The following is a 13465-nucleotide window of genomic DNA, read 5'->3' as shown; positions in this document are numbered from 1 at the left end:
TAGTATCGTTATGTTCTGTTGTATAAAATAGAAATAAATGTACCACATTGATCAGAAAAATCACCCTAGCATATTCTGGCAGCTTAATTTTTTTATTATTATACTTTAAGTTCTAGGGCACATGTGCACAACGTGCAGGTTTGTTACATAGGTATACATCTGCCATGTTGGTTTCCTGCACCCATTAACTCGTCATTTACATTAGGTACTTTTAATGCTATCCCTCCCCTAGCCTCCAAGCTAGGACAGGCCCCCGTGTGTGATGTTCCCCGCCCTGTGTCCAAGTGTTCTCATTGTTCAGTTCCCACCTATGAGTGAGAACATGTGGTGTTTGGTTTTCTGTCCTTATGATAATTTGCTGAGAATGATGGTTTCCATCTTCATCCATGTCCCTGCAAAGGACACAAACTCATCCTTTTTTGTGGCTGCATAGTATTCCATGGTGTATATGTGCCACATTTTTTCTTTCTTTCTTTCTTTCGTTTTTGTTTTGTTTTATGGAATAAAAGTTTGGCCTTTTTACTGCATGAAACTAAAATTGGGAAAGGTGGGCGTGGATGGGGTGGGAGGGGGTTGAGGGGAGCAGGAGATTCCCTCCCCACAAGCACCTGGATAATGACACCTCACTTCTTGCATAATTTCTGGCATCTTCCCGCCTGCAATGCCGGCTGTCTCAGCGTCTTGGAGAAGGGGAGAATCACACACTCATCGTCATGCTTGGAGAATAATTGTCATTCTGAAAGGAGTGGAGGAAGTTCCCTCCTAGCTTGCCGTCATCTCGAGGGGTGCCTGGAAGATTGCTAATACTATTTACGTTGTTAGGAGAATTTTTTGGAAGTCATCTATGTCGCCTGATCCTAACAATCCGTTCATGTGGTGTGGCTCCATGCCGCCCATGCTGCCCATTGGACCATCCGAGCCGGGACCCATCGGGAAGTTGGACCGGCTGCCTCCAGGCGGCACTGGATTAATCATTGTGTAGATGTTGTCGCTGGAATTTGTTGAATCTGAGGGACCGGGCATAGTGGGTGTTCCTGGAGGGCCGCCACCACCAGAGGGTCCCACATAGGTACCAGGTGATGAGGAGGAGTATGGAATTGAGTTAGCACTGTTAGGATTGGACCAGGGTCTGCTGGCTCCCAGGCCCATGTTAATCCCAGGCGTGGCGGGGCCGAGGGAATTGGGTGGTGGTCTCATGCCGCTGCCGTAATTCTGTGGGCTGGGACCCATGGGCCCCATGCCTCGGTGAGGGTTCATTCTCTGCATTGATCCTCCCATGTGGGGGTGGCCTTGTTGTCGTGCGGGATCCATGGAATTGGGCAGCAGGGGCTGTGTCCCAGGAACTCCTCCCGGAGGCTGGTTTCCCATTCTGATCGGGGGGCCTGGAGCCGCCTGCGTATCTCGGTGACATAAAAGGCTGACTGTGGGGTCCCGTTGTGCTGCTAGGATTGTGAGGTGGAGGCTGTGCGTGCGGCGAGGGCAGTGACCCCGGAGGAGCCTGAAAGAAACCTGGCGGGACTTGGCCTCCCGGCATCCGATCGTTGGGGGGAATGTTGCCAAGCACGGGGCTCGGGGCAGCTGCTGCACTATAATCAGGAAAGGCTTTTGCTTCACTTGAATGTTCACAAGTGTCTCTCCTTTTAGGAGCTGCACAGTAAAGGTCCTAAAATACACACCACCACGAGTGCAAAAACCCAGGCGGTTCTCCCAACGTGATGTTTTTTCCCAGCGAATTTCGGATAAGAAGGTCTGTGCAGATTTCTGTGCTCCTACCTGCAGTAAATATTCGTAGACGTATAAAGCTAACTTTTCCCCAGCCTGCTCGTCCGAGGGCACCAACGAGCCTTTGCCTTTGGCAAACATGGTTTGCAGGGAAGAGGGCGCCAAACCTCGCCACAGCCGCCACGCCCCGGCTCTCCGGAGCTGCCCCTCGCTCCCGGCCCCCTCCCAGGCGCTCGCTCGCTCTCTCGCTCGCTGGCGCTCTCCTCGCCGCGCTCCCCTCCCTCCCGACCAGGCGCTGGCTCCGCGCTCTTTCCAGCTGTCAAAGCATCAGCCCGGGCGGCGGCCCCATTGCCCTGGAACTCCTCCCGTGCCAGCTCCGCCTGGGATGTCGCCACCACCTCCCGCAAGACCGCCCGCTCTCCGCTTGCTCGCGGGCTCGCCGGGCTCCGCCTGCGGCGCCCTCTGCGCCTCCAGCACCGCTGCCGCCGCTGCCGCTGGTCTCATGTGTCACATTTTCTTAATCCAGTCTGTCGTTGATGGACATTTGGGTTGGTTCCAAGTTTTTGCTATTGTGAATAGTGCCGCAGTAAACATATGTGTGCATGTGTCTTTATAGTAGCATGATTTATAATCCTTTGGGTATATACCAAGTAATGGAATTGCTGGGTCAAATGGTATTTCTAGTTCTAGATCCTTGAGGAATCGCCACACTGTCTTCCACAAGGGTTGAACTAGTTACACTCCCACCAACAGTGTAAAAGCGTTCCTATGTCAAGCAATGGCAGCAAAAGCCAAAACAGACAAATGGGATCTAATTAAACTAAAGAGCTTCTGCACAGCAAAAAAAAAAAAAAAAACTACCATCAGAGTGAACAGGCAACCTACAGAATGGGAGAACATTTTTGCAATCTACCCTTCTGACAAAGGGCTAATACCCAGAATCTACAAAGAACTTAAACAAACTTACAAGAAAAAAAACAAACAACCCCATCAAAAAGTGGGCAAAGGATATGAACAGACATTTCTCAAAAGAAGACATTTATGCAGCCAGCAGACACACGAAAAAATGCTCACCATCATTGGCCATCAGAGAAACACAAATCAAAACCACAATGAGATACCATCTCACACCAGGTATAATGGAAGCTTAATTTTTAAAGCGCTATATCAATAATTTAAGCACATAGATCTGTCAGCTAGAATAAATGTTACATATTTAGTTGACAATAATTTTTTGTTCTCTTAGAGACGTGTAGATAGACTTTGGGTTTATCAAATGGTTCTTTTTTTTTTTTTTTTTTTTTTTTGAGATGGAGTCTCACTCTGTCACCAGGCTGGTGTGCAGTGGTGCGATCCTGGTTAATTACAACCTCCGACTCCTGGGTTCAAGCGATTCTCCTGCCTCAGCATCTCAAGTAGCTGGGATTACAGGCATGTGCCTCCACGCCCAGCTAATTTTTGTATTTTTAGTAGAGATGGGGTTTCACCATGTTGGCCAGGATGGTCTCGATTTCCTGACCTGAAGATCCGCCCACCTTGGCCTCCCAAAGTGCTGGGATTACAGGTGTGAGCCACTCCGCCAGGCCAGTTCTGACATATTTTTAAGAAAGATTAGGCTGATGCTATGATAACTCATTTATTCATGATACATGTCATATTATAAGTAGGAGAATTCAATATTCATGATTTTGAAGCAATTTCAGAGTACTATAATCACCCCAATTCACAGACTTCAGAATTCATTGGAAATCTCTGGAAATAATTAGCAAGTTATTAGCACAGACTCTAAACAGACCTTCGAAATGCATTACATAGATTTGCTAAAAGAGATTGTCAGTCTGCCAAAAGTAGTCACTTCGGTTTGATTTGCATTGAATGAAAATTTTAAAATGTAAAGCTAAAGTCTTCAGGATCACTGCACTGGGCTTCTATGGGACAACACTGAACAGGGCTGCCACTGAAATGCCTTGGATGAGAGCCTCAAACTTCCTGAACATTGCATCCAGCACACTACTGGGAGAATGACTGAGACTCAAAAATGTGTGCAATGAATGTACTTACGAGCTTCTTGGAGAGGAAGTAAAGAGGTTGTATGTAATTACCTCAAATTAGCACTACTACAGATAAAGTCATAATATTGATAAAGTAATTGATAAAGTAATAGTAGTGCTAAAGTCATACTAATAAAGTAGTACTAATAGCCCTATACTAGTAGTAATAATAAAGTGGTATTGCTATTGATTCTATTGGTCTATCTACCTGCCTATCTCTCTAGATGGGAGGGCATAGGGTTTGGCTGAAGAGATTGGGCTTAGCAATGAAGAGCAAAGAGCTCATGCACGCTTTGAACAGGTATGCCCTCAAACTTGGTATCGTGTGACTGTTCTGAATTCCAGAACCAAGGCTAAAAGGTGGAAGTTTTGTTTGACTATTTGTGTGTCACATTTTCCTTTTAGTCTATTGTCTAACATGTGGTGCTAGAATTCTTTTCATTCTGACTACCTTTTAGGTGATTAGATGACGCTGTTATTGACGAGATCGCACCCAAGCTGATCAGAGATCCGCCCAATTCTTGCACCTACAGCAAGGCCCTGGGAGCAATGGTGGTGCAGCAGGAGAGCAGAAACCTAACCATCACCATCATAAGGCCCTCCATTGTGGGAGCAACGTGGAGCGAGCCTTTCCCAGTAAGCCCACTCACCAGGATTCTGTGTTTTGCTTCCAAATTAAAGTTCTTCTAGCCCAATTACTTTCTGATGTCATTTCTCCCCCTCCTCCTCCTTCTCTTCCTTCTTCTTCTTTCTTCCTCTTCCTCTTCTTCCTCTTCCCCTTCCCTTCCTCCTCCTCCTCCTCTTCCTCCTCCTCAGGATTTATAGCTAAGTGCAGCCAATCAAATATGAACCCATTATACTAGGGCAAAATTCCACTTTGGGATCAGGATTTACCCAGCATGCAGCTTCTCTGGCAGTTACCCTGACTGTCCTAGAGTTGGATGGAGATCTTAAATTAGCTTCTAATTACTCTAGCCTCAAAATTCCCATGGGTGATGGTTTCATATCTTGGCTTTCCCACTATAGTTTAAACATACCAAATGTTCTTAATGGTCAAATTGGTAGTATTGCAACTGCCAGGGTAAACAAGCGTTACAAAGTGCACAGAAGGATCTCAGTTTGATAATACTATTTTTTCTAACCTCAGTATAGTGCTATGTCCTTTTGAAAGTACTTTGAATTATACTATCTTCTTTTTTTTATTATACTTTAAGTTCTAGGGTACATGTGCACAACGTGCAGGTTTGTTACATATGTATACATGTGCCGTGTTGGTTTGCTGCACCCATTAACTCGTCATTTACATTAGGTATTTCTCCTAATGCTATCCCTCCCCCATCCCCCCACCCCATGACAGGCCCTGGTGTGTGATGTTCCCCGCCTTGTGTCCAAATGTTCTCATTGTTCAGTTCCCACCTATAAGTGAGAATATGCAGTGTTTGGTTTGGTGTTCTGTCCTTGCGGTAGTTTGCTCAGAATGATGGTTTCCAGTTTCATCCATGTCGCTACAAAGGATATGAACTCATCCTTTTTTATGGCTGCATAGTTCTCCATGGTGTATATGTGCCACATTTTCTTAATCCAGTCTATCATTGATAGAGATTTGAGTTGGTTCCAAGTCGTTGCTGTTGTGAATAGTGCTGCAATAAACATATGTGTGCATGTGTCTTTATAGTAACATGATTTATAATCCTTTGGGTATATACCCAGTAATAGGATCACTGGATCAAATGGTATTTCTAGTTCTAGATCCTTGAGGAATCACCACAATGTCTTCTACAATGATTGAACTAGTTTACACTCCTACCAACAGTGTAAAAGTGTTCCTATTTCTCCGCATCCTCTCCAGCACCTGTTGTTTCCTGACTCTTTAATGATCGCCATTCTAACTGGTGTGAGATAGAATTTTAACACCTTCTTTAAAGCAAGTCTGTGAAGCTTTGGGGCAGGTAAATTCCAGCTCCACCACTTACTGACAATGCAATATTTTGGGGTTGTCCCTTCCATAAAACAGGAGGGATACTATTTTGGAGAGCTGGTTTAATAAGACAATGTATGAGGAGTGCTCAGTCTCTAGTAAAAGGCAGGTCCTTACTAAAAGGCTCATGGATATTAATCCCTTCATCTTCTCCTCCCACCTCTCTCCTTTCCCATTATACACACACATTTTGACTTTTACACTATGAGGCAAACAGACATAATAAGGTCAGCTGAATGGCTTAGGGTTTAGGAAACAAACTCAAAAAGACATTTCCCTCTAACTGTTCTTGAACATAATCTTCCCTGTAACATCTTTAAGCAAGTCAACACCCACATACACACACACACACACACAACATATACACACACATATATGTGTATCTGGCATGGACTCTATAGCTGGTCAAAAATGTCAAGAAATGGGCCATTACTACCAATCATGTCTACAGTATTTTCCTGAGGAGGCTAAAGTCAGGACTGAGGTGGAGAAGTACGGTTGGTGAATTGCTTAGCAGATCATGATAAAAGAACAAGGTTCAATGTAGCCCTTAAGATGTCATAAAACACCACAAAACCATTCATGACTCCTGCTACGAACCACGATCCTGGCAAAATTTTAATTCTTGCATAGTCAAAATGCAGAAAATAGCCAATACTTTTCCACTGATCTTTTGGATCTTAATAATACTGAATTAGATATTTCTATTGGCTGGGGTCTCAGTGCTCTTGTTTGAAATTTATTAAGATGAGACTGCAGATGTTCCAAAGATACAACGATCTTCTGAAATGTGTAACCAATAGAAATCTTCTTTCTTTTAGGGTTGGGCTGATAATCTAAATGGACCTAGCAGACTCATTATTGTGGTATGTTTAAGGAAGAAGAAATAACTCTCTAAAATGCAGTGGAGGAATAGTAATAAAATTCTTAGTGCTGGCTTAGCCTCATTGATCCCAAAATATAAATGTTACTTTACTAACAATTGAAGCATATTATTTCAATTATGCTGATTGTAATACAGAGGCAGGAAGAAATGATTTTTATTCTTCAAGGATTTTTATCAGAAAAACCAAGGTAATGTACTATCAATTACCATTCAGGAATTCTTCTTTAAAAAACTTTTTTTAATTAAAAATATTAGTCTTAATTGAGTGTGGATAATAGAAATCCCATAATTATCTTATTTTTATTAGATACCTTCTCAAAGTAGTTTACACTACTTTATTCTCCTTTTGTAGTTTATAATATAATAAATATGTCTAAAACAATATGTACAACAGACTAATAAATGGTTCTGTTTAGCTAAGTCTACTCTAGTTATACCATGAAAATGTTGGGTCTAAATTTCTAAACATTATAAACAACAATTTTTTGAAGAGCTCTGATTTTCCTAAGAATACAATACTCCTGACTCTCTTAAGTTTACACATGTAAACGAGAAGGAACTATATATGAAAATATCATACCTCTTCTTTAGCTATTAGAATTTTTCATCTGAGGTTTTATATCATCACCAATTTAGTGTCACTCCTTTGCTCTGCAAACTTCAGCTGTCAATATAAACACTTTTATTTTCTGGAGATTTTTAGACTTTAAAGAACTCATTCAAGATTGTTTAAGAAACAAAGCAGGGAATGAATTGAAGACTTTCATTTTAAAAGTAAGTGCAGCAAAATTATGAAGCTTAAGTCTGATGAATATGAAAGGCAGACAGCACCAAATGCTGGTGATGCTGGTAGGAATGCAAATGTTACACCACTTACGAAAACAGTTGGTCAGCTTTTTACAAAACTAAGCAAACTCTTATCACATAATGCAGCAATAATGCTCCTTAGTATTTACCTAAAGAAATTGAAAATATGTCCACACAAAAACCTGCACAATAATGTTTATAGCAGCTTAATTCATAATTGCCAAACTTGGAAGATGTCCTTCATTAGGTAAATGGATAAACTGTAATACATCCAAATAATGAAATATTATTCAGCATTAAGAAGAAATGACCTATCAAGCCATGAAAAGACATAAAGGAATCTCAATTACATATTTCTGAGTGAAGCCAATCAGGAAATGCTACATACTGTATGACTCCAGCTACATGACATTCTGGGAAAGGCAAAACTATGGAGACAGTTAAAAAGAATCATTGGTTGCCAGGAGCTATGGGGGACAGAGGGACGTGCAGATGGAGCACAGAGGAATTTTAGGGCAGTGAAATTCTTCTGTATAATACTATAATTATGGATATTATGTTCAGATTTTTAAATAAATAAAACTGAAATTTAAAATAGAATAAGAGGGAAACAGGTTGATTTCTTTCAACTGAAATTCATGATCACAAAGCTCATGTCTTTATGTTTTCCAGAAAAAAATATTCCCTGCTCCATTCACTCTCATCCTTTCCCAGAGTAACAGTTCATATTTATTTTCTCTCCTTTCCATCTTCACTCTTTGCTGATGAGTTTATTTTCTATTTCACTTGTAAAAAAAAAGTGATTATTTGACAAGAATTTCAAAATCTCCAGTCTCTACATCTGCTCATCTTTATATATCTATACCTACATTCTGTTATCTCTCCTTTTCATATGGGTGAACTGTCTTTGCTTTACTGTGACTAGGTGCTGTGTCTTGTTGTATTAGGATTCTCTAGGGGGACAGGACTAATAGGATAAATGTATATATAAAACGAGTTATTAAAGAGTATTGACACACACAATCACAAGGTGAAGTTGCACGATAGGCTATCTGCAAGCTGAGGAGCAAGAAAGCCAATCTGAGTCCCCAAATCCCAAAAGTAGGGAAGCCAACCGGGCAGCCTTCAGTCTGTGGCAGAATGCCTGAGGGCCCCTGGCAAACCCCTGGTGTAGGTCCAAGAGTCCAAAAGCTGAAAGAACTTGGAGTTTGATGTTTGAGGGCAGGATGCAACCAGCAGGGGAGAAAGGTGGAGCCAGTCCAGCCCTTCCATATTCCTCTACCTGCTTTTATCCTAGCTGCGCTGGCAGCTGATTAGAGGGTGACCACCCAGACTGAGGGTCGGTCTGCATCTCCCAGTTCACTGACTCAACTGTTAATCTCCTTTGGTGACACCCTCACAGACACACCCAGGAACAATACTTTGCATCCTTCAATCCAATCAAGGTGACACTCAGTATTAACCATCACACCTGTTATCTACTCATGCCTGTCATTTCAGCAATTTTCTTGCTTCTTTTTCTGCATCTGAAATTTTAATTTCTCCACCAAGTTCTTCACATCAAAAAACAAAAAAATGAAGTTATTTCATTTAACCTGAAAAAAACCAAAAACTCATAAAGGGCTAATGAATAAATTTATCTCAAACATTTGATAACTTTAATTATAACTTTAATATTCACAGGTTATATCTATCAATAGATTGTCTTAGGAAAAGAAAAAGACTTCCCATAAACTAGAAGAAAATGTAAAATATAACCAATATATAAACAGCAATGTGTTAAAGAATAATATATAAAGAATACAAATAACACAATTAAATAATGAACAAAGGATATAGACATTATACAAAATATGAAAACATGAATAGACAATATATAATGCTTGATATTGGTAATCACGGAAATGCTATTAAACATAAAACAGGATGATGTTTTACATTAGCCAGCTTGACAAAAATTGAAAATTTCAATCACAACTGTCAGAGAAGTTACAGAACAAAGGAGACTCTTATACATGACTTGTAAGTAATGAGATGGGGAAGGGGACATAGAAGTCACTGCCTCACAATCAATGGCGGTTACTCAATTCACTAGTCAGTAATGTGTGCTGTAAGTTTCACAATCATTTTGTGCTTTTTGTGAGAGTAATAGTTTAACAAAAGTATAATTTTTATTAATCTCACAATAAATTTGACCTAACATTTTATGTGATTGAATTCCTTTACACCCCATTATTTTATTATGGCTAGTTTCCTGTGTTTTATTTTATAGATACATATAATAACTCTAAAAGACAGAAAGATTTTGTTACATCAGTTACTTCTGGGAATGAAAGTGGGAGGAATTTTTTTTTTTACTATGTATTACTTACCTTTTAAATTTTACACTAGGATAATGTATTACTATATTCTGTAACAAAATTAAAATATAACATTTTAAAAAGTTTTAAATTAAAGTAAAAAGTTCAGTAGATGAGAGATTCTGTCTCTAATCAGGGGCTAATGACTGATTCCACTATAAACAATTAGAAAACTAGACAAACTATATAAAACAATCATTTTCAAACATTAGACAATCAGCAACTAAGGACTGTTTTTCTCCAGTTGACAAGAGAAACAAACAATGTAAGCCCTACAATAGCCCCTTATTTCTGCCTGGGGATACTTACTGGACAACACCATTGACAGCAGAACCCAGACATTTCTTGGAGAAATCCCTGAGTTGAAGAGAGACAAATATTATTTTAGGAGGGCTAAGTGAGCATCTCAAATTTAAAGTAATGAACTATACAAAGAAAGAGCTCCAGAAATCAGCATAGGTTTCCCCTGAGTGACCCAGGGACTGGCTAATTGAGTGAGCATCCAGCCCTGGATCTCATGTCTAATTTCCCCTTCTGAATGTCCAGGATCACTACCTTGAGCTGTCTTCATATCTGCAAATGACAGATTCATCTCTGCCCCTCAGGACTGCATAAACCTGTGCAAATACTTTCTACTTTTTATGAAAAGCACACATGATTTCACAAGCAAATAGCATTTCCTGTGTTTTGGAGCATTAGCTCAAACTTTGGAATTCAGAGTTATGGGTTAGACCCTTTACTCACTTCACCTTTCTCTGCATACTTGTGCCGGATTTTTCCTCTTTTTTATTTTTATTTTTGTTTGAGACAGAATCTCACTCTGTCACCCAGGCTGGAGTGCAATGGCCTGATCTTGGCTCACTGCAACCTCCTCCTCCCGGGTTCAAGAGATTTATAAAAGAGCAATATAAATTCCTGTGGAATTCCCCTTTTACTTAAGAATTAAATATCAGCAAATTAGTTTAACAAGGCTGTTTTGTAAGAGACTGCAGTTGCATTCAAAAATTGGAATGGGAACAACGACTTGTAAAAATTCAACATTTTATTTATTTATTTATTTGAGAGGGAGTCTCACTCTGTCACCCAGGCTGGAGTGCAGTGGTGTGATCTTGGCTTACTGCAACGTGGGCCTCCTGGGTTCAAGGGATTCTTCTCCCTCAGCCTCCCAAGTAGCTGGGATACAGAAATGCACCACCACGCCCAGCTAATTTTTGTAGGTTTCACCATGTTGGCCAGGCTGGTCTTGAACTCCCCACCTCAGGTGATCCACCCACCTCAGCCTTCTAAACTGCTGGGATTACAGGCGTGAGCCACCACACCGGACCAAAAGTCAACATTTGAAACTACCACCTGTTATATTTACTGTGTCTATGATTGGACATATCTTTTTTGGTGGCCAAAAAATTATAAAACGGACACAGAATAGTCTCTTCAAAAAATTAAGGATGTTCTTTCTTCTTAAAAAGATTATAAGGCCGGACACGGTGTCTCACACCTGTAATCCCAGCACTTTGGGTGGCCGAGGTGGGCAGGTCACCTGAGGTCAGGAGTTCAAGACCAGCCTGATCAACATGTTTAAACTCCGCCTCTACTAAAAATAAAAAAATTAGTCGGGCCTGATGGTGGGCGCCTGTAATCCCAGCTACTAGGGAGGCTGAGACAGGACACTCGTTTGAACCTGGGAGGCGGAGGTTGTGGTGAGCCAAGATTGCACCACTGCACTCCAGCCTGGGCAACAAGAGCAAAACTCCATATAAAAAAAAAAGGTGTGTGTGGGGGGGAGGATTATAAGTATAATTCGAACTGGCATCTAAATTAATTTGGTCGGTATGTGTGTGTGCGTTGTGTGTGTGGATGTGTGGATGTAAATGGCAGTAAAAGGTAAAAAGGGAAGGCGGTAAAAATGGAGATGGTCTAATATTTTCAATACATTTTTTATTTTTGTTTTCTTTAGTGTTTTATTTATATATTTTTGGCAGCAAAATTGTGTTTACTAAAAAAAAATCTGGACTATGAACACACTTCACTGCTTTGAAGAACTCCAAGACAAATAAAAAGACCAATCAATATTAAAAGCAGTATAACTGCTTACTTTCTTAAAAACACATAAAAAGAATCAAATGCAACAGTGTAGGAAGACAATCACTCCCATGTCAGAAGTCACGACTTCTTCCAAATAAAGAATATGACCCATCTGCCATAGTGAATCAATATTTATTTCAGGACATGCCATGTCAAAATAAAACAGAGTCAACCCTTGCCTTTAGCAATTATATTGTGTTATAAAAGCACTTTATAACTCCATCCCATCTTTAAGTATAAGTTACTGGTATGTGGGCTAATGATTATCTGTAAGCATTTCTCTATTCAGATCCATAATCCAAGTGCTCTCTGAATATTACAAGGTGACAATAAGTGGGAAGTGGAGGAGGAAGAGGAAAGAGAGGGGACTAAGGTTCTCCCAGTTTAAGGTTTTGTTGCAATGAGGGCATGAGGATGTATGAAGATATTTTTGTTGTCTTTTCATCTTTATACTGTGTTAAGTAACGTTTACAACATAAATTCAGCAGGCTTTTCCTGACCTGTAACTGGAAGTTTTCTTCCTGCAAACAATGTATTTACAAATGTGTTTATTAGCTTACACAGCAATCTCACAATAACTAGTAAAGATTAAAAGGGCACACTCCTAGTATATTTGTTTGCAGTGTTTTAAGGGAAATACATATTGCCATGGTGAAGCTCTAAATAGAGTCAACAAAACATCTAAAAATTGAAAGTTGTTAAAAAAAAGCAAAGAAATATCACCAAAGAAAAAAGATTAATCGTAGCTTAAATATAAAACTAAATCACTAGTTAATTAAACTATACAGATCTAATACAAACCAAAACCAGCCTGAAAGACCCAACCTTAAAACATGCTAAAAAATAAGGCATAAATCTGCATAATATTGAGTTTTATTTCCATTCTCTCCTTTCCCTCTAGTATGTATGCTTTACCTGATCTGCCTCTAGGGACTTACAAGAAAACGGTTTCCGGTTTCCGTCTTCAATTTGACCCTCAAATGTCCTGAGCAAAGTTTTTGCTATTCTGCTGAGGGTTCTTTTGTTGGTAAGCTTTAGGTATCATTATTTCTGCTAATTCAGTAGTTTTGATCGTAGGGCCAAATTTAAATTCTTCCACTGGTTCTTCTGGAAGGAATTAAATTTTTACAGTGTCTTGCCTGATAGTATTATTTTTTTAAAAAAGAAAACCCAAGCAAAATCTATTGCTTAAAGAGGTTTCTTATTTCTTAAACAAACAGAATAACTCTTAACAATTTTAAAACCTTGGGAGAAATAGTTCATTAGAACTTCATTATCTTACCATGAAGAATTAAATACTAAAAACCTATTATTCATGAAGCACTTGGTTACTTTTCTCTCCCAGAATCTAATAAAGCACATGTGAAAGGACCATTTGTTTTAGTCAGAAATACATTTTATGTTCTGCTACTTGTAAGTACTCAGTATGTTCTTTAGGACTCATTTTGAAGATGCACCAGGAGGCTTTTCTCATTCAAGCACTGCCTACCATGATCGCTGAATTTTGACCTCAAAGAAGATCTAAATAATTTATATCAGTGCTCAAGAATAATTCTGAACATCTTGGCCCATAGCCTAC

The 13465-nt window shown here is 40.0% G+C and overlaps 1 protein-coding gene across 1 annotated transcript; it reads right to left on the bottom strand.

Moving 5' to 3' along the window:
* Positions 1 to 696: 696 nt before the first annotated feature.
* LOC129022351 (single-stranded DNA-binding protein 3-like) lies at positions 697 to 1863 on the bottom strand. Its single transcript, XM_054468462.2, is given in 2 exon segments — positions 697 to 840; positions 843 to 1863. Coding segments are annotated over 2 exon segments (1164 nt in total). The 3' UTR covers position 697.
* Between the last annotated feature and the right edge of the window lie 11602 nt (positions 1864 to 13465).

The sequence above is a fragment of the Pongo pygmaeus genome, chromosome 22, assembly GCF_028885625.2.
Source record: "Pongo pygmaeus isolate AG05252 chromosome 22, NHGRI_mPonPyg2-v2.0_pri, whole genome shotgun sequence".
NCBI lineage: Eukaryota > Metazoa > Chordata > Mammalia > Primates > Hominidae > Pongo > Pongo pygmaeus.
This window is presented reverse-complemented; position numbering and strand designations above follow the sequence as displayed.